The 21599-nt window shown below is 24.3% G+C and overlaps 1 protein-coding gene across 2 annotated transcripts in view; it reads left to right on the forward strand.

Annotated features, from left to right (window-relative positions):
* Window positions 1-21599, forward strand: part of LOC117176530 (vigilin) — a 75135-nt gene that overhangs the window by 8953 nt on the left and 44583 nt on the right. For both annotated transcript variants that reach the window (XM_033366793.1, XM_033366788.1), the window contains 8 exons: window positions 6902-7108; window positions 11467-11682; window positions 11761-11944; window positions 16328-16642; window positions 16723-16832; window positions 16922-17078; window positions 17394-17569; window positions 17665-17796. In XM_033366793.1, the coding sequence (XP_033222684.1) occupies window positions 6902-7108; window positions 11467-11682; window positions 11761-11944; window positions 16328-16642; window positions 16723-16832; window positions 16922-17078; window positions 17394-17569; window positions 17665-17796 (1497 nt within the window). The remainder of the gene's footprint in view (window positions 1-6901; window positions 7109-11466; window positions 11683-11760; window positions 11945-16327; window positions 16643-16722; window positions 16833-16921; window positions 17079-17393; window positions 17570-17664; window positions 17797-21599) is intronic.

Genomic DNA, 21599 nt, shown 5'->3' on the forward strand with positions numbered 1-21599 from the left:
AATGGTCTTTTTTGGTTGCATTCAGATATTTTTTATTAGAGATGAAAATCTTTTTTTTTGTTGAAGTATCAACTACTACATTTTTCGTTCAGTATTCATCCTTTTTTTAAATGAAAATTTAATTACTTTATCAAAAGTTGAACCCTTTTGTTTAAAATTAATTTTTTTGGTTGAAGGTTCATTATTTTTATTGAAAATATTTTCGCTGGTTGATGACAGCTGTTTTGTTGAAAATTAATTTTTTAACGGAATATGATAATAACTATATTTCAATTGAATATTCCATAAATTTAGTTAAAAATTCATATTTTTGGTTAAAAAATCAAATATTTTAGTTCAAGATGCATAATTTTGTTTGAAAATTGATCTTTTTGGTTTAAAATTCAACTATTCCAGTTCAATGTTCACCATTTTAGTTGAAAATTTATAATTTTGATTGAAAATTTAACTATTTTTTTGAAAGTTCGTGTTTTGATTGAAGATTAATTTTTTAAACTGAGAAGGTGAATAACTATTACAATGGAATAATTACTTTTTTTCTGAAAATTATTACTATTAAATTTTTCTGCGACAAATTATGTATTTCTTTCTTTGAAAATTCGAATTTTCGAGTTAATTATTCATCATTTTATTAGCAAATTTATTTTTTGTTAAAAATTCAACTATTTCAGTTGAAGATTCGTCATTTTTTAAAAATTCATCACTTTATTCAAAAATGTAACTTTTAAATTTAATATTCTATTTTTTTTTAATTAATCACTTTGAACATTAAATGTTTTAATTGAAAATTCAACTACTCAATTGTTGGCTGAAAATTCATTTCTTTTAGATAAAAATTCGTCTTTTTGGTAGAAATTAATCTTCTTGTTTGAAAATTCATCTTTTGGTTGAAAATTTAACTGTTACAGTCTTTTAATTTTAATTGAAACTTCATATTTTTTGTTTACGATTTAGCCATTTGTTAAAAATTAGTTTTTTGATTAAAAATCAATTTTTTTCTGAAAATTATTACTATTAAATTTTTCTGTGACAAATTGTCTTTTTATTCTTTTAAAATTCGAATTGAATATTCATAATTTTAGTTGAAAATTCATATTTTTGGTTAAAAAATCAAATATTTTAATTCAAGATGCATAATTTTGTTCGAAAATTGATCTTTTTGGTTTAAAATTCAACTATTCCAGTTAAATGTTCACCATTTTAGTTCAAAATTCATAATTTTTATTGAAAATGTAACTATTTTTTTGAAAATTCGTTTTTTCATTAAAAATTAATTTTTTAAACTTAGAAGGTGAATAACTATTACAATTGAATATTCCATCATTTTAGTCGAAAATTCATCTTTTCTCCTGAAAATTATTACTATTTAATTTTTCTGTGACAAATTATCTTTTTTTTCTTCGAAAATTCGAATGTTCGAGTTAAATATTCATAATTTTATTAGCAAATGTATTTTTTTGTTCAAAATTCCTTTATTTCATTTTAAGATTAGTAATTTTTTTGAAAATTCATCACTTTGTTCAAAAATGTAACTTTTTTAAATTTAATATTCTATCATTTTATTTAAAAATTAATCTCTTTGAACATTAAATCTTTAAATTAGAAATTTAACTACTCAATTTTTGGATGATAATACATCTCTTTTAGTTAAAAATTCGTCTTTTTGTTAGAAATTAATCTTCTTGTTTGAAAATTCATCTTTTTTTGTTGAAAATTTAACTGTCACAGTCTCTTAATTTTAGTTGAAACTTCATATTTTTTGTTTAAGATTTAACAATTTGTTGAAAATTCGTTTTTTGATTGGAAATTAATTTTTTTTTACTGAAAATTATTACTATTCAATTTTTCTGTGACAAATTATCTTTTTTTTTTTTTTGATAATTCGAATTAAATATTCATAATTTTATTAGCAAATTTATTTTTTTGTTAAAAATTCCACTGTTTCATTTTAACATTAGTAATTGTTTGAAAATTCATCACTTTGAACATTAAATTTTTTAAATAGAAATTTAACTACTCAATTTTTTGATGATAATACATCTCTTTCAGTTAAAACTTCGTCTTTTTGGTAGAAATTAATCTTCTTGTTTGAAAATTCATCTTTTTGGTTGACAATTCAACTGTTACAGTCTCTTAATTTTAGTTGAAACTTATATTTTTTATTTAAGATTTAACTATTTTAATGAAAATTATTTTTTTTTTTAACTGCAAATTGAACTATTCCATTTAAGGTTAAAAATGGATCTTTTTTAATTCTGAATTCAACTATGCCAGTAAAAATTCATGTATATTGTTGAAAAATGGTGTTTTATGGTAGAAAATTAATCTACTTGATTGAGAATTCATCTTTTTCGTTGACAATTCTAGTATTCCAGTTAAATGTTTATCATTTGATTTGAAAATTGATCTTTTTAGATAAAAATAAAACTATACTTGGTTTAAAGTTAAATTCTTTGGTTAAAAATGCATGTTTTTTGGTTTAAAATTTATGTATTACAGTTGAAGTTTGATAATTTTAATTAAAAATTCATCACTGGTTGAAAATTTGTTGTTCTCTTTGCGTGGAAAATTATTTATTTTAACTAAAAATTTTAATACTCCATTTTTGATACTCCATCTTAGTTGAAATTCTTTTATTATAATATTATTTTAAATAATAGGAAATATTTAAATAAATCCAGAAAAATTATAACTGGAAAAAACCTGTAATTGTCAGGTAATTTTTGTCGCTTTTTACAAACTGAAAAATTCCGTTTTCTAATTAAACTATGCGAAATGTGGAAAACAATAAGATATGAAAAAAAAACTTAAAACTTGTAAAAAGGCCTACAAAACTGCCTTATTAAATATGAATTTTTTTGTAATTATCCTTACGTTTAGGGTTATATTGAACGTTTGTATTAAATATATTCTTCTTTTTGGTGCTATTATTGGCTAAAATAATTAACAAACCTTTTAACCCGGGTGGGGCGTTCTTATCAGTATTTTATTATCGAAAAATAATACAGGTTATGTTTTTCGGGCCTATTGTAGAATGTGTATTTATATCTTTTTCCGTCTCTGTGTACAATACTATATTATTATATTGAAATTGTTTTAATGTACACATTAGTACGAGATTAGATTAGGCTTCGTAAATTTTGTTACGGCCTAGAAAGAAAGAACGAGTTCGTTAACCAGTCACTTTTGACCAGCGATTCTGGTCTCATCTATCGAAAAATCTCTTTAAAAATAAGAAATGCAATTTTATGATAAAATTATGCAAGATCGAATAATAATGGTAAAAAGAAAAATTATTCATATAAAAAAGATCGAGAAATTGTTTGAAATAATACATTTATCAGGGTAACTGCGAATAAAGATTGACTCAAAATAGGAAACCAGTATTAAAATGATGATAAAAATTAAGTTTTCATTTTATTTTGTAATATCTGAATAAGCAGTCCCGGACCGAGGTATATAGAATTTACTGTTATTAATTTTTGATTAAGTTTTATATAACTAGTATAAAAAATCTACTATTTAGTATAATAGAATTTATTATATTAAATCATTAAACATTTAATTTACTATTCAAACGTTTAGTAAAATTTCTTTGTTTTAAGGCAGTTTTTAATATAGTTTTCTATGATTAAAACAAACACTGTTTGGTCAGAAATTGAATTTTTTGGTAGCATTTTCAGTAAGTTCAACCAAAAGAAATTAAACGTTTTTCTTTGGACTTGGAAACAAGTGTTGAAAAGCGCAAATCATTCCGATAATGTTATAATTATATCAAAGGTTATCGTAATCTTTCAGAAATTTAAACATAAAATAAATTATTGTGATTATATAGTTTATCAGAGAATTATAAAAATAAATATAAGCCTTAAGTAAAGAAGATTCCTTTTTAATCTAAAATAAAAGCAAATATAACAATCACTTCAAATGTAGAGGTTTTGAAAATTTTATAATATTTGCAAGTAAATTTTTTCTTTAATCTAATTATTTCAAAACTCCACGGGGCCTAAGAGTTTGTGTATGATACAAGTAGTTAACATAATATCCTGAATAATCAAAGTGAAGAAATTAATTTAAATGACTACATAATTCATCGGAGTTATGACCGAAAAAAATGTACACATCTTTTTAGAATAATGAAAGATTTATTAACTTTTTTTTTCTTTCTGTTTCTTACTTCTTTGACAATATTTTGTATTCACGACTGATTCTGACCCTTTTGTGACCATTCCCCTTTAATTTCGAAAATCCTTCCAAATGAATTCTAAACTATTTTCCCCTATTGTTTCATTTTCAAAATTCCAGTAAAATTCATCGAATTAATTTTTTATTTTCTAACTATTTCCGTTTTTCCTTAATAATAAAAAATCCTTTAAAATGCCCAAAATCAAGAATTCTGACCCTTTTTCACTTTTTTACGTACTCCTAGCTTTCCTCCTAAAATATAAAAAGCGACAAAATTCTTTCAAAATGAATAATTATAGCCCTTACCCTTTTATTCCTATTCCCCCTTTTTGTCATCATGATTAAAAAATTTCCCAAAATCAAGAATTCTAACCCTTTTCATTTATAAATTACCTAAGACCAAAAATTCTAGAACTTTTACCTGTTCTGTTCCTTAAGAATCCCGTGAAATTCCTGCAGTCAGTAATTTTAGACCCTTTTTCCCTTAAAATGCCCAAAATCAAGAATTCTGACCCTTTTTCACTTTTCTACGTAATCCTATCTTTCCATCCTAAAATACAAAAATCGCCAAAATTATTTTAAACCAATAATTATGGCCCTTGCCCTTTTTTTCCTGTTCCCCCTTTTTGTCCTCAAGATTAAAAAATTTCCCAAAATCAAGAATTCTAACCCTTTTACATCCATAAATTACCTAAGACCAAAAGTTCTGAAAATCTTCCCTGTTCTTTTCCTTAAGAATTTTGTAAAATTCCTTCAGTCAATAATTTTAGACCCTTTTTTCCCTTAAAATGCCCAAAATCGAGAAGTCTGACCCCTTTTCACATTTTTGCGTAATCCTATCGTCCCTTCAAAAATACAAAAATCGCAAACATTCTTTTATAATCAATAATTATCGCCCTTACCCTTTTTTTCTACTTCCCATTTTTGTCCTTATGTTTAAAAAATTCCCTAAAATCAAAATTTCTAACTCTTTTCATCCATAAATTATCTAAAACCAAAAATTCTGAAACTCTTCCCTGTTCTGTGCCTTAAGAATTCTATAAAATTCCTACAGTCATTAATTTTAGACCCCTTTTCCCCTTAAAATGTCCAAAATCAAGGATTTCCTTATCTGCTTTTCCACCTATTCCACTTTTTCTCCCTTAAATTAAAAAAATCCTATTTCCTAAAACAAAAAGTTTGGACCCTTTTGCATATCCCCCTTCTTTGTCTTTAAATTTTCAAAGTTCCCTAAAATACCTAAAATCAAGAATTCCGATCCATTGTTTTCTACCTATTCACCTTTTTTCCTTAATTAGAAAAATCCTCTTATATTTAGAATGTCAAAAAGTCTTTGAAATCTTCTGAAATATTTGTGAGATCTTCACTTTTTTTAAGTCCTTGTGAAATTTTTTAAATCGCTTAAAATTCCTCAAATTACTTTGGACCCTTCTTTCCTTGCTTTCAAAACCCATTAAGAATCCTAAAATAAATATTTTTGATCATTTTTCCATTTTCAACTCCTTTCCCTTCTTCCCTTAATTATCAAAAATCCGGTGAAAACCCCGAAATTAAGAACTCTGATCCTTTTTTACGTATTCCTATTTTTCCTACTAAAACAAAAATAGTCAAAATTCTTTTAAAATCAAAAAATATGACCCTTTTTCTCTATTCTTTCTTTTTGTCCTTGTATTTAAAAATCTCGTAAAATCAATAAATCTAACCCTTTTGCCCTCTACTGTTCCCTTCTTTTTCTTTATATTGTAACAGTCCTCTAAAATACCTAAAATCAAACATACTTGTCCTTTTTTCACCTATTTACCCTGCTTTCCTTAATTAAAAAATGTTTCCTAAATGTCCAATGTCAAAAAGTCTGGCCCTTCTTTCTTTTTCTACCGATTCCCCTTTTCTGCTCCAAATTTCTGCAAATCAAGAATTCTGACCTTAAATTACGAAAATCCCCCTCCCCCCCTTTTTACAAAATTTCAAGAATTTCAAACAACAATTTAAGACCTTTTCGAAGAAATTATTTTTGTGTGATACCAATTTCAAGTATTTTCTAAAAACGAAAGGTAAAAATTAATTGTTCAGTTAAAAATAAATAACGCATATAAAATTCATGAAATTGGAATATTTGAAATACCCTTTTTCCAGTGAATATCAAGAAAGTTGTTTTAAAAAAAAGTTACGAGATAGTTTAAAGTTCTTTAAAAATATGTGAACCGTTTTTAACGGCTTTGAACATTCTACTGATAAAAATAAACTAAAAAAAAGATAATTCCATGCACGGCAATGAAAATATAATTTCAGCAAATTTTCTAGCTGATATTAAAATAGGTTTTAAACAACTGTTGGCTTTTAAGTGATAAAAAGACATTAGAAAAAATGCAGAAGTCTAAAGGAAAAAAAACATAAAGCAAAGGGGCTTTTCAAAAAACTATTTGTCACAAAAAATTGTATCTTTGTAAATTACTCAGAAAAAGGCTTGCTTAAAACAAGTTGCAAAAATTTAAGAAAATGGATTAATGAAAAATAGGTAATTTCCTCTACTATTTTTAAATCTTTCATCTTCTTGACGTTTTTCTAATTTATTTAAATCAGAAAGTCTTGATTCTTTAAAGAGCTTTCTCAAAAATAGCTAGAAAAAATAATGTGAAAAACTAATCTTTGTAATCCCCGAATAAACAATATGCAATAATATGATTTTTTAACAAAAAAAAAAAATCAAATTTTACAGTCGACGAAGCAGATTAATATTCCGAAAGAACACCATCGATGGATTCTGGGAAAGCAGAGGCAAAGACTAAAGGATTTGGAGAAAGTTACATCGACAAAAATTATGGTTCCGCAAATCCAAGAACAATCTGATATAATAACAATCACAGGAACCAAGGAGGGAATCGAGAAGGCCGAGCATGATATTCGAGTGATTTCTGATGAGCAGGTGAGTTTTAGATGCTTTAGAGTATTTAGTGAGTGAGTTTTAGATTATTTTCCACTTTAGGCGACTTTTTCCTTTCGTTTTCCACTTTATTATCATCCACTTTACTTCGAATACTAAACAATGAGATTAATATTTTAGTCAGACTGTTTCAAAGTATAATTTCGAATGAAAGTCTTATTTGTCGATATATTGTGAATTGATTATTTAGCGTTAAAAAATGATCTCATTACGAAAGAGTTTTTACAATCTGTCATTTGAATTGATCACATTCCAGGGTGAAAAATATCAAATTGGAAGTGTTGAAAATTTTTAAAATTTTGATTTGAACCGTTTTTAAAATAAATCAATTCTAAATTTAACAATGTTTGAACGTATGTACATGGCTTCGAACATAAACCGTTCAAGTTTAAACAAAATCTAAAAGCGGAAAATCATTCCAAATTGAACAAAAAAAATGTAAATAAACAAAAATGTTTAATTCGGGCAATCTAAGTTCAAAATGTATTTAATATGATGTAATTTGTTTAATATAATAACATGGAATAATCTATGTTCTAATGGTCTTGATTTTTTTTTATTTCTTTAATTTTCTGAAATCTGGATTATCCCAAGTTTTGTAAGATATTCTAGAATTTTCTTGAATGATAAAAATTTACTGGGCTTTCGGACTTATAGAATTCTGAAATGTTGGGGAATTTTCTAGATTAAAAAGAAATCGTTTTTTTTTATAGAAATTAATCTTCGGTTAAAAATGAAACTTTTTGGTTGAAAATACAATTATTCTAGTTAAAAAAACATGTTTGGTGAAAATTAATTTTTTTGTTTTGTTTAAAATTCAACTATTCCATTTCAACATTCTATTGATTTTTTAAATTCATTTTTTTAATTCGACCATTTCAGTTGAAGATCCATGATTTTAATTGTCAATTAACTAAAAATTTAACTATTTCATTTTTAGTGGAAAATTTATCATTTTTAGTGGAAAATTCGTTTTTTTTTTTTTATAGAAATTAATGTTCTCGGTTAAAAATTAATCTGTTTGGTTGAAAATTCAATTATGCTAGTTAAAAAAATATCATGTTAGGTAAAAATGAATTTTTTTATTTTGTTTAAAATTAAACTATTCCATTTGAAGATTCTATCTCTTTTTTTTGAAAATTCATTTTTTTTTTTAATTCAACCATTACAGTTGAAGATTCATCATTTTAATTGTCAATTAAAAAAATTTTTTAAAATTTAAACATTTAATTTTTAGTTGGAAATTTATAATTTTTAGTGAAAAATTCGTCCTTATGATAGAAATTAAGGGCATGTAATACTTACAGTTTCCCCGACTTTTTTTCCACAAAAATGAAAAATTTTTAAAACTGAATTCGGAGATGCTATAAAATATCATAACGGACGTCCCCGGACTCTTTTTTGATGGATAATAACAAAAAAATTTATTGTGCTAAATACAAATTTTATGCATATGCATTATTTTGAGGTTATGTCGTTTTTCATCTCTGCCTTTCCGATAATCTGGAAATTATTTATGAAATAAACTTTTTTGATTGCCTGCAAACAAGGCTAGTTCCGGGAGGTTAGTTACTGTGTTTATTTGTAAATCCAAAGTTTTCGGCCAAAAATATCGTGTAGTTTGGAAGTAACGCTTGGGTGAATTGTAACACACATAACCTCGAATATACACGCACGTTGTTAGCAATATCAAAAATTTTTTGATAAAAAGGAAAACACAAAAAAGTGTGTGGGGACGTCCGTTAGCATGTTCGCTATCATTTCCCAGATTTTGAACGCAAAATATTTCTTATCCTAGGAAAAAAGCCGGGGGAATCTAACACTGAAAAAAACGATACTATTTCCTAAGCGCTTTGCAAATTAATCACATTTTGCTAAATTAAAACTTTCTTGATTTAACCGACAAAAGAAGTCTGTGGGTACGTCCGTTAGCATGTTCGCTATCATTTCCCAATTTTTTAAGACAAAATATTTATTATTCTAGAAAAAAAGCCCTGGGAACCTAAAACTGGTAATATCGACAATTTTCTAAGTATCACATGCCCTTAATCTTCTTGGTTAAAAAATAATCTTCTTGGTTGAAAATTCAATCTTTCTAGTTAAAAAAACATCATGTTAGGTAAAAATTAATTTGTTTTGTTTAAAATTCAACTATTCCAATTTGAAGATTCTATTTATTATTTTTTTTTCAAATATTTTATTAATTCGACTATTTCAGGTGAAGATCCATGATTTTAATTGTCAATTAACTAAAAATATAACTATTTTATTTTTAGTTTAAAATTTATAATTTTTAGTGTGAAATTCATCTTTTTGATAGAAATTAATGTTCTTGGTTAAAAATTAATCTTTTTGGTTGAAAATTCAATTATTCTAGTTAAAAAAATATCATGTTAGGTAAAAATGAATTTTTTTCTTTTGTTTAAAATTAAACTATTTCATTTCAAGATTCTATTTTTTTTTTAAATTCATTATTTTTTTTTTAATTCCACTATTTCAATTGAAAATTCATCGTTTTAATTGTCAATTTAAAAAATTAAATAAAAATTTAACTATTTAATTGTTGGTTCAAAATTTATAATTTTTAGTGGAAAATTAGTCTTTTTGATAGAAATTAATGTTCTTGGTTAAAAATTAATCTTTTTGGTTGAAAATTCAATTGTTCTAGTTAAAAAAATATCATGTTTGATAAAAATGAATTTTTTTGTTTTGTTTAAAATTAAACTATTGCATTTCAAGATTCTATTTTTTTTTTTGAAAATTCATTTTTTTTTTAATTCAACTATTTCAGTTGAAAATTCATCATTTTAATTGTCAATTAAAAAAATTAAATAGAAATTTAACTATTTAATTGTTAGTTCAAAATTTATAATTTTTAGTGGAAAATTCGTCTTTTTGATAGAAATTAATCTTCTTGGTTAAGAATTAATCTTTTGTGTTGAAAATTCCATTGTTCTAGTTAAAAAAGATTTCATCGTTAAATATATTTTTTTAAGTACAAAATTCAACTGTTTGGTTAAAAATTCGTGTCTTGGTAAAAAATCGTATTTTTTATAGAAAATTAATCTTTTCGGCTGAAAATTGATTTTCTTTTTTGAAAATTCATCTTTTTGGTTGAAAAATGAAGAATTCCAGTTAAATATTCATAACTTTAGTTGGAAATTAATCTTTTAGGCTGAAAGTTGAACTCTTTCTTTAAAAATTCATGTTTTTAGTTTGGAATTCATCTATTTTTTTTAAATCGTCTTTTTCTTATATAAAATGAATCTTTTTGGTTAAAAATTAATCTTTTATGTTCAAAATGGCATTATTTCAGTTAAAAAAGATTCCATCATTTTAGTTAAAATAATTTTTGTTTTTTTGTTTGAATTTTCTTGTTTACCTAAAAATGTAACTATTCCAGTTGAATATTTAATCATTTTTGTCAAAAACTAATCTCCTTTGTTAAATATTCATTTTTTTATCTACAAACTTAACTATTTCTATTTTGTGTTGAAATTTTTTCTTTTTAATTCGTATTTTTTGACCAAAATTAATTTTATTTGGTGAAAATTAATCTGTTTAGTTAAATATTCATAATTTTAGTTGAAAATTGAAGTACATATTCTAGATAAATATTCCAACTATAAATGTAACTATTCCAGTTGAATATTAAATAATTTTTGTTCAAAATTAATCTGTTTGGTTGAACATCAATTCTTTTAACTAAAAAATGATCTATTCAATTTTTGGTTGAAAAATTATATTTATTGGTTAAAAATTCAGTTAGTTGCATGTATTGGAAAATAGTCTCTATGGCAAATGTCACATACTAGGTTTTTTGGTTGGACAGCAGATTATAAGTTGACCATTTAAAGTTCAAAATTCAACTCTACGGTTAAAATTTATATATCTTTTTGAAAATGGAATATTTTTAGTTGAAGAGTGGAATAACTTGAAGCGGTTTAAATTGAATTTAATATAGTAACTGCATTAATTTTACCGAAATGTGCATCGCTTTTTAAGCATAAGAAGGTATAATAAAAATTCATATGAATTATTATTCAAATTTGTGGAAAAACTCAAGAAATTATTATCTTTTTAGTTTTATTTAATCATTAGATGGTGCTAATATATTAAAAAATATCTTGTACTATAATTTGTCAAATCTTGATAATTTAAACAAATTAATTAAATTCCTAGTAACTGAAAAAAGCCTTATTTATGATAAAGTTGCAAAACTCTGTACACTCTCTTACACTATTTTGAATCTCTGAAGTGATTTCGAGCCCTGAAAGAGAATAATTGTAAAAATAGAAAGGCAGATGTTAATTGAAATTGGGAAATAATTTTCGTTTCAGTCAAGAAAGGCCTTTGTGAGGGTAACTGTGCCAAAAATCTACCACCCCTTTATTGTGGGAGCCCATAATGAAAATCTGGCGAAACTCGTCGCCGATACAGGAGCGCTGATTAACGTTCCTCCCCCTTCGGTTCAAAAAGATGAAATCACGATTGCGGGAGAGACCGAATGCGTTGCTATCGCAAGGCAGAAAATCGAGGCCATTTATAAAGATATGGTGCGTTTTTTTTTAATTTGCTTACAAAGAACTTCAAGGTCAAAGAATTTGAATATAATTTCTCGTACTTTTTTTTAGGAGAAGCGATGTGCGACCGTTTCCGTAGAAGTTCCAAAAGCTCAGCACAAATATGTGCTTGGGCCAAGAGGCAGCACGATAAACGAAATTCTCTCCTTGACGGGAGTGAGTGTAGAAATGCCTTCCAACGATTCGGCAATTGGGACGATAACACTGCGTGGACCTCAAGACAAGCTTGGAGTTGGTAAGTAAATTCTTTATTTAAAAAAAAAATATCCATCAAGTTCTGGTGAATTGACAGGGAACTTTATTAACTGTGAAAAAGCGGGGAATTTAATTTTAAAAAACTAGGAATTTACTTCTGATTGCAGTAAAATTCAAGTTTTCATTATTTTATAATAATTTTTGCCAATTTAGAAAAGTGATTTCTACTTTATGTACAATCGCATATTTGTCAGATAAGCTCAGTGTTTACTCTAATTAAATTCATAATTTATTATTGCATTTGTATTTATTTTTGATTTGTTGAGAAATTATACTGGTTTATGATTGAAAATTTATCTTTTTGGTATAAAATTCACAGGGTGGCCGCTGGGCCTTCCTTTATATTATTTTTTTTTATTAAAGTGAATAAATAAATTAATAAATTATTTTAATTAGTTTTCTCAACCATTATAAATTTCACTGTTTATTATTTTTAAACAAGATTTGTGTAATTTCAAGAGATATTTCGTAGTACTTAAAAGATTAAAAATTAATTAAAAACTTAAAATGTCTTTAAATAATTGAAAAGAAGTGTGTTCACAGTTTTGTTTAAAACTTCTAAATACATTTTAGAATTAACCGAATTTTACCTAAAACTTTTGGAAAATCCTGCAAATTAAAAAAAATCCTTAAAATCTTCCAGGTTCTGTTTTGATCATCTAAATATTAAACAAATTTTCTGTTTCAGTAATTTTTCAAAATGAAAAATCATGTTTAATTTTCCTAGGAATCTTAAGAACATTTTTTTATTCTTTTTAAGTTTTTAACAATTCTTTAAAAGTTTCTAAAATTTTGTCACGAATAGACCAATTTTTCCAGGTCACAAGCTTCATGTAAATGATTTGAAATCCTTTCAATTTCTAAATTTAATTTTGATATTTTTAAAACTTCTAAATATCCCTTAAAATAACTAACTTTCTACAAATAATAAGTGTTCCTATTGTTATTTGTGAATTCAAATTTTAAGGATTTTTTTTATTTGCAGGATTTTCTAAAAGTTGTAGGAAAAATTCAATTCATTAAAAAATATATTTAAACGTTTCGAAAAAATTCCAACAATTATTTTAAATTTGGAAAAATATAAAACCACTTCTAGATTTCTCAATGTTTTGAAATAAAATTTTTAAGTTTTTGAAGAATGCTTAAACTTTTTAGAATGAAAATAATTTAACTTCTAATGTAAAAAATTGTTAAGTTAAAAAAAGTTTATTTTTAATTTTTTAATTTGTCTAGCTTGAAATTACTGTAAAAAAATATAATTTTGAAAATGTTTAAAGTTCATTGCTTGATTCTTTAATTTAGGGTATTGCAAATGTTAACGTGGATTTATATTTTTGGAATTTAATCTGAATCTTTGAAATATGTAATTTATAAAAATTAAAAATTTTGAAGTCTTTGATTAAAACGGTCACCCTAAATTCAACTATTCCAGTTGAAGATTCATCGTTTTGGTTGAAAATTAATCCTTTCGGTTGAACGTAAATTCTTTCAACTGAAAATTTGAATGTCCATTTTTGGTTGAAAACTAATATTTTCTTGTTCAAAATTCAACAATTTGGATGACAATTTACCTTGTTTAATTGAAAATTCCACTATTCCGTTGAACATCCACATATTTTGTTAAAAATCGACTTATTTTATGGAAAATTTTCTTTGTCTGCTAGAAATTTTTGATAGAAATTGTTGAAATTTTTTTTCTTGGTTAAAGATTCATAATTTAAAAAAAAAAAAATTCCTTCGCATGGAAAGGATCTTTTTATCGAAAATTCAACTATTTTGTTGAAAATTTGTTAATTTTTTGTCTGAAAATTATTTTGTTTTTTAAACTGAAAATGTAACTATTATTCCAGTTGAATATTCCATTATTTTGGATACAAATTTATCTCTTTTGTTGAACATTTATTTCTTGACCAAAAATTTAATTATTCAATTTTGGGTTGATAAATGATCTTTTTCAGTTTAAAATTCGTCTTTTCAAAAAGAAAGTAATCCTTTTGGTTGAAAATTAATTAGTTTGGTTGAACATTAAATCTTTTAACTGAAAATTGTAATGGTCCGATCTTGTTTAATTGAAAATTCAACTATTCCGTTGAAAATCCACATATTTGTTAAAAGTCGACTTTTTTGGGGGGAAATTTTCTTTTTCTTTGCTAGTTAATCTTCTTGTTTAAAAATGCTTATTTACGGTTTAAAATGCAAGTATTACAGTTAAATATTTATCATTTTAGTTAAAAATTGATCTTTTAGGTTGGAAAAAAATTACTTTTTTTAAAGTTAAATTCTTTTGTTGAAAATTATTATTTTTTTTAGATTTATAATTTAAAACAAAAATACATTTATTTGGATAAAAAAGATTTTTTGCCGAAAATTCAACTATTTTGCTGAAAATTATTTCGTTTTTCAAACTGAAAATGTAACTATTATTTGAGGTGAATAATCCATTATTTTAGGTACAAATTCACCTCTTTGGTTGAACATTTATTTCTTGACTAAAAATTTAATTATTCAATTTTAGGTTGAAAAATGATCTTTTTTAGTTGAAAATTCATATTTTTGATAGAAAATAATCCTCTTGTTTGAAAATGTATCTTTTGGGTCAAAAATGCTAGTATTCTCAGTAAAGATTCATCATTTTTAGTTGAAAATTCATCACTTTATTTGAAAATGTAACAATTCTTTTAAAGTTAGTTTTTTTTGTAGAAAGTAATTTTTTTTAACTGAAAATTTAACTTATTCCAATTAAATATCCCACAGTTTTAGTCGAAAAGTCTTCTTTTTGGTTGAACAATAATTTTTAAGTTTTCATCGAAAATTTATCTTTTTTAGTCAAATGTTTTTTTTTCATATTCAACTATTTCAATTGAAGTTTCATTGTTTTAGTTGAATTTGTATTTTATTTGAAAATTCGTCTTTGTGAAAAATTCATCGTTTTTTTTTTAAATTCATATTTTTGATTAAATATTAATCATTTTATTTTAATTTTTTGGTTGAAAATTCCATTTTTTTATTTTGAAAAGGTACATCATTTTAGTTAAAAATTCATTTTTTTTGTTTTTTTTTTAAACAATTATTATTATTTAAATTTTGTTTTTAACTGGAAATTTAACGATTTATATTTTTGATTGCAAAAATTCTTTTTTTTTTTAGTTGAAAATTATATTTTATATTTGAAATTTCGTCTTTTTTGTAGAAATTAATTGTATTACTTGAAAATTAATTTATGTAGTTAAATATTTAATTATTCTAGTTACAGTTTCATAATTTTAGTTGAGAATTCATCAGTTTGGTAGAAGATTCAAGTATTCTAGATAAATATTCAAACTAAAAATGAAACTATTCCAGTTGAATATTCCATCGTTTTAGTTAAAAAATTATATTTTTTACTTGAAAATTCATCTTTTTTTGTAGAAATTAATCTTCTTTGTTAAAGATTCATTTTTTTGCTTTAAAATAAAACTAGTTGGTTAAAAGTTAATGCTTTTCGTCAAAAGTTTGGCTGGTGCAGTGGAAGATTCATCATTTTCGTTGAAAATTAATTTTTTGAATCAAAAATTGAACTATTTCCTTTTTTTTTTTAATTAAAAGTTGGCCGTTTTAATTTAAAAAATCAATTATTTGTTTAAAAATGTATGCCTTTTAGTAAAAAAAATAATCTTTTGGTAGAAAATTAATCTTATTCTTTGAAAGTTCATCTTTTTTATTCAAAATTGAAGAATTTCAGTCAAATATCCATAATTTTGGTTGAAAATGAATCATTTCGGTTAAAAGTTAGTATTTCTATAAAAATGTATGTTTTTGGTTTAAAATTCATCAATTTTAGTTGAAGATTCATCATTTTGATTGAAAAATTATATTTTTTAGTTGAAAATTTTCCTTTTTTGGTAGAAATTAATCTTCTTGTTTAAATAATAATTTTTTTACTTAAAAATAAAACTAGTTGGTTAACAGTTAAAGCTTTTCGTTAAAAAGTTTGGCTAGTGCAGTTGAAGATTCATCATTTTCGTTGAAAATTCATGAGTTCGGTTGAAAAATAATGTTTTTAACCAAAAATTTCACTATTTCCTTTTTTAATTAAAAGTTGGCCTTTTGAATTTAAAAAATCAATTATTTGTTTGAAAAATTGTCTTTTATTAGTTGAAAATCGAAGTATTTTGTAGAAAATTCATGTTCTTTTGATATTGTAACTTGTTGGTTAAAAGTTTGAAATTTAAATATTGAAAAGTTCGAATTAGAAAATTTGATCAACCGGAAGAAATGGCTGAAAATCGTGAATACGCAAGAAATGCCCGAGATTACTTTTTTAATAATCTAATGGCTACCCTCTTATTTATCTTAATTTATGTACAAATATTTCGGTTTTTAGCCTTGAGCAAGGTCTACGAAAAAGCGAATAGCATGTGCAATGACGCAGTGGACGCGCCGGCGTGGATCCACAAATATATTATCGGACCCAAGGGTGCGAATATTAAGAAAATTACCCAGGATATGGGCAAAGTGAATGTCGAATTTAACGACAAAGAGAACAAAATCAAAATCGAAGGACCTCCGGAGGAAGTCGAGAGGGTGAAGAATACAATTCATTCGATGGCTGAGGACTATGTGGCCAAACTCGTCTTCAGGGAATTAAACATCGATCCTAAGTACTATAAGCATATCATCGGGAAAAATGGAACCAATGGTAATCAGAAATTACAATAAAAATTTCTTATTATAGCGATTATAAGAAAAAGCACATTGTCAATTGAACTATTTTTACAGTGAATCGTCTGAAAACTGAAATGGGTGTCGTTATCACGATATCTGAAGAAGGCGGTAACAATTTGATTCGAATTGAAGGAAATTCCACTGGAGTCTCGCAGGCAGAGAAGGTATAGTTTTTAAATGGTCGATTTAATTTCAGAGGTTCAGCAATGATTTTAATAAAGTATAATAATTAATTTTTTTTTTGTTTTGATAGGAACTGTTGGAAATGGTGGATAAATTAGAGAATGAAGTTGAGAAAGATGTGCCGATCGAGCATCGATTTTACCGAAAGATTATCGGAAATAAGGGTGACAACATCAAAGAAATTAGGGATAAGTTCAACCAAGTGCAGATCATTATTCCCGCTCAAGGTTTCTATTAGTTTATCTATATTTTTGTACATTTATGGATATTTTCACTAAGCCAGTAAATTACGAAGAATTTAATTTAGTTTAAAAAAATGTATTCAATTAAATTTTACGCGTTTAAATTAATGATTAATTTTAGAAAATCAAAAATTTGGAACTTTAAAGGTTTTCAAAATTTGTTCTACATTCAATTCTTGAATTTTTAAATTATTTTTCGAATACTTTAAAATGTAATTTAGGCTTCAAAGTGTGTACATTATTTTTAATTTGAATCTAAATAATTGTCTGTTAATTGCAATATTTTTGAAAATATTTTAGGAGAGAAAGGAGACGTTGTTAAAATTCGGGGGCCAAAACAGGACGTGGAAAAATGTCACAGACACTTGATGAAATTGGTGAAGGAACTGCGCGAAAGCAGTTTTGTCCTCGAAGTGCCGATCTTCAAACAATTCCATAAATACATCATCGGCAAGGGCGGTGCCAATATTCGCAAGGTGCGATTTTTCAAACCAAATATTTTAATAATTTTGTAAATTATTAGTTGCCTAAAAAAAGTCTCTCTTTTTAATGTTTGTAATTTATTCAACAGATTCGTGAAGAGACGCAAACCAAGATCGATTTGCCAGCCGAGGGAGAGAAAAGTGACGTGATTATTATCACTGGCAAAAAAGAAAATGTCGAAGAGGCGAGAGACAAAATCCAGAAGATTCAGAATGAAATGGTAAAGAAATTTTTCATCTTTTTTTTTCAAACCTTCTTAAAATTTTTGAAATCTGTGAAATCTTGTACATTTTTTTAAATACCTTGAAATTTTCTGAAATATTTGTAGAATTTTTGATATATTTTTAAATCGTCTGAAATATTAAATTCATTTGTGAAATCTTTTGAATTTTTCTGAAACTTTTTTGAAATCTTTCAAAATATTTGTGAAGTCTTTTAAAATGTTTTAAAATGTTCTTAAATGTTTGTGAAATATTTAGACATTTTTTTTAATTCTTGTCAAATATTTTAAATATTCTAAAATATTTCTGAAATCTTAATTTCTTAAAAATCTTTGTGACATTTTTTTTAATACTTTGAAATCTTCTGATACATTTGTGAAATCTTTGAAATCCTTGATATCTTTTTAAATCTTCGGAAATAATTATTTAATTTGTGAAATCGTGTAAAATGTTCTTAATGTTTTTGCATTCCTTGAGAAATCTTTTAAATACTTTGAAATCTTCAGTAATATTTATAACAGTTTTTTATATCTTTTAAAGTCTTCTGAAATATTTGTGAAATTTGTCTCAAATATATTGAAATCCTTGTGAAATCTTTTAAAATCAGGTTGGTCGCTGGGACGGGAAACCTGGAAAACCGGGAATTTTATGGGAACCGGGGAACCCCGGGAAATGACAGTGAATTTATTTTTCTTACCGGGAATTTTACAAGATTTTTATTCTAAAATTTTTGTCAAGCTTTGATTTCAACCGTTTTTAAATAATTTCCTAAATTGTGATTTTTATCAATTATTATATCATTTAGTTTAGAATGCTTAATTCGAAAATCTTTCACTTTAAAAATTTTTCAGTTTAGTTTTTTCCTTTTTAAAAGCATATATTTTAATTTAAAGAATTAAAAAATGCAGTTTTAAAGGTTAACAAAAAATTAAAAATTAGAAGTTTTAAAAATCGAAATTTTTTTTATAATTAAAGTGCAGTTTTGAAGATTTAAACAATAAAAAATTTAAAGAATTTAAAGTTGAAATTTTTTGATAAAAAACATTTTTATTTTATCAACTGTAAATATAAATAAATAAATTATTTTTAAAATGGATCTGTACTCTAAGTATAGAAATCTGAACAATAATTTCTTTGACCAAACAATTCTAGATCTCCGTTCAAAATTTGAGAAATTCCAGATTGTATCTGTTTCAATCCGAAAGTCTTTATAAGAATTGAAATTAATATATCATTTATTCCGATAATTTTATTTTTAAATAAAAATTTTCATGATTTATCAATAATATATTTTTAATTTAGAGTTTCTGATCTTCCTTTATATTATTTTCTATATTAAATTTAATAAATAAATTTATTAATATATTATTTCTATTAATTTTTTTTAACCATTAAAAAATGTAAACGTGTATTATACTATTTTCAACTTAAAAATAAATCCGTAATAATATAGTCATAATTAAAGGTTTTTATTAAATTAAAAATATTGTGAGTCTATATTATTTAATTTTTATCCCATTTAATTTGAACTTTCTTAATGTAGAGAAAGAATAAGTATTTAATATTTAGCAATATTTCACTGTTAATTTAAGACGAGTAAAGCGAAACCAAATATATAAAAGAAAACAATTTGAAACTGAATTGTTTTTTTTACATAGAAAGTTTTGAATCATTACATTTTCCAAGAACTTTAAAATTTTTAGCGTTACAATTTGAATTATTTTATTTAAAAAGTGTTTAATTTATAAGTGAAATTGTTAAATTTTGACGCATAAATAACAATTGAAACACTTCTTATTTGTAGAAAAAATTTGAGTAATCTTAAGAAAAAATCATTTTCAATTAGCCTGAGAATCTTAAGAAAATTTTCATTCTTTTGTAGTCTTTCACAATTCTTTAAAAAATTCTAAATTTTTTGTTTGAAATCTGCAAAAATTTTATTTTAAATTCGGCTGTAAGTATTTGAAATTATTTCAAGTTCTAAATTTATTTCGAAACTTTTTAAAACTTCTAAATATCTCTTAATCTTACTCTAATATTTTTACAAATAATAAGTGTTTTATTGTTATTTATAAATTCAAATTTAGTTTTTGTTTAATTTGCAGGATTTTCTAAAAGTTATAGAAAAAATTCAATTAATTTTGAAATATGTTTAAAAGTTTTGACAAAAAATTCAAAAATGATTTTGAATTTGAAAAAATTTAAAACCACTTCTAGATTTTGAAATAAAATTGTAAAAATTTTAAAGAATGCCTAGACTATTTAAAATAAAAATAATTTAACTTCTAATTTAAGAACTGTTAAGTTAAACAAATTATTTTTCTATTTTTAATGTGTCTTACTTAACATTCGTTAAAATAATATAATTTTGACAATTTTTTCAGTTCATTGCTTGATTCTTTGATTTAGACTATTGAAAATGTTAACGTGGATTTATATTTTTGGAACTTAATCAGAATCATTGAACTTTGTAATTTATAAAAGTTCTAAATTTTGCAGTATATTTGAATTTCAGTTAAAACTGTTCAATTTAAAAGTGTTAGTACCTTCCAGTTAATACGTGTAAGTTATTGAGCATTTGAATACACAATTTTTGAATTAAAAACTTTTAAACTTCAATTTTAAAAGTTTGGAATTCAAGAGTTACACTTTGAATGCTTATTGTTTATTACTTCGTATGGAAAAATGTTTAGAATATAGTTTGATTTTTTAAATTTCATTGGCCGTGAAAAATGTTTGCGAACCGGGAAATGACCGGGATTTTTTTTCTATTAAAACGGCCACCTGAAAATAGTTTAAAGTCTCTTAGAATATTTTTGAAATCTGTGAAATCGTTGATGCTGTTTTAAATCTTATAAAATATTTGTGAAATCGTTGATATATTTTAAAATATTTTCGAAACCTTTTGACTGCAATCTTTTAAAATACTTTGAAATCTTCTGCAAATTTTTGAAATCCTTTTGAAATTTTTAAAAATAGTTTTAAATCTCCTATAATATTTTTGAAATGTGGGAAATCGTTGATACCGTTTTAAGTCTTATAAAATATTTGTGAAACCTTTTAAAATTTATCTGAATTTTTTAGAAATAATTTGAATTTTTCGGAAATATTTTTAAATTTTCTTTAATTTCTTTAAATCATCATGCAATATTTTAAAATATTTTAAAATTTGTTGAAATACTTGTAAAATCTTCTAAAATACTTTTTTGAAATATTTGTGAAAACTTTTAAAATTTATCTGCATTTTTTTGAAATCCTTTGAAATTTTCTGAAATATTTGTGATATTTTTTTCATGTTTTAAAATCCTCGTACAATCTTTTAAAATACTTTGAAATTTGTCAAAATCCTTGTCAAATCTTCTAAAATACTTTAAAGTCTTCTGAAATATTTGTGAAATCTTTGAAATCGTTGATATATTTTTAAATCTTTTAAAATATTTTTGAAATCCTTTTGAACTCTTTCAAATCTTTTAAAATATTTTGAAATACTTTTAAATCTCCTATAATGTTTGTAAAATCTTTAAAATCGTTGATACGTTTTTACATCTTCGAAAATATTTGTGAAAACGTTTGAACTTTATCTGCATTTTTTTGAAATCCTTGTTAAATAATTTGAAATTTTTTGAAACAGTTGTGAAATCTTTTTAAGTCTTCTGAAATATTTTGAAATTTTCTTTAATTTTTTTCAATCCTTGTGCAATCTATTAAAATACTTTAAAATCTCCTATAATATTTATGGAATCGTTGATACCTTTCTAAATCTTCTAAAATATTTGTGAATCTGTTAGAAATTTATCTGATT

This window comes from Belonocnema kinseyi, chromosome 1, assembly GCF_010883055.1.
Source record: "Belonocnema kinseyi isolate 2016_QV_RU_SX_M_011 chromosome 1, B_treatae_v1, whole genome shotgun sequence".
Classification (NCBI taxonomy): domain Eukaryota; kingdom Metazoa; phylum Arthropoda; class Insecta; order Hymenoptera; family Cynipidae; genus Belonocnema; species Belonocnema kinseyi.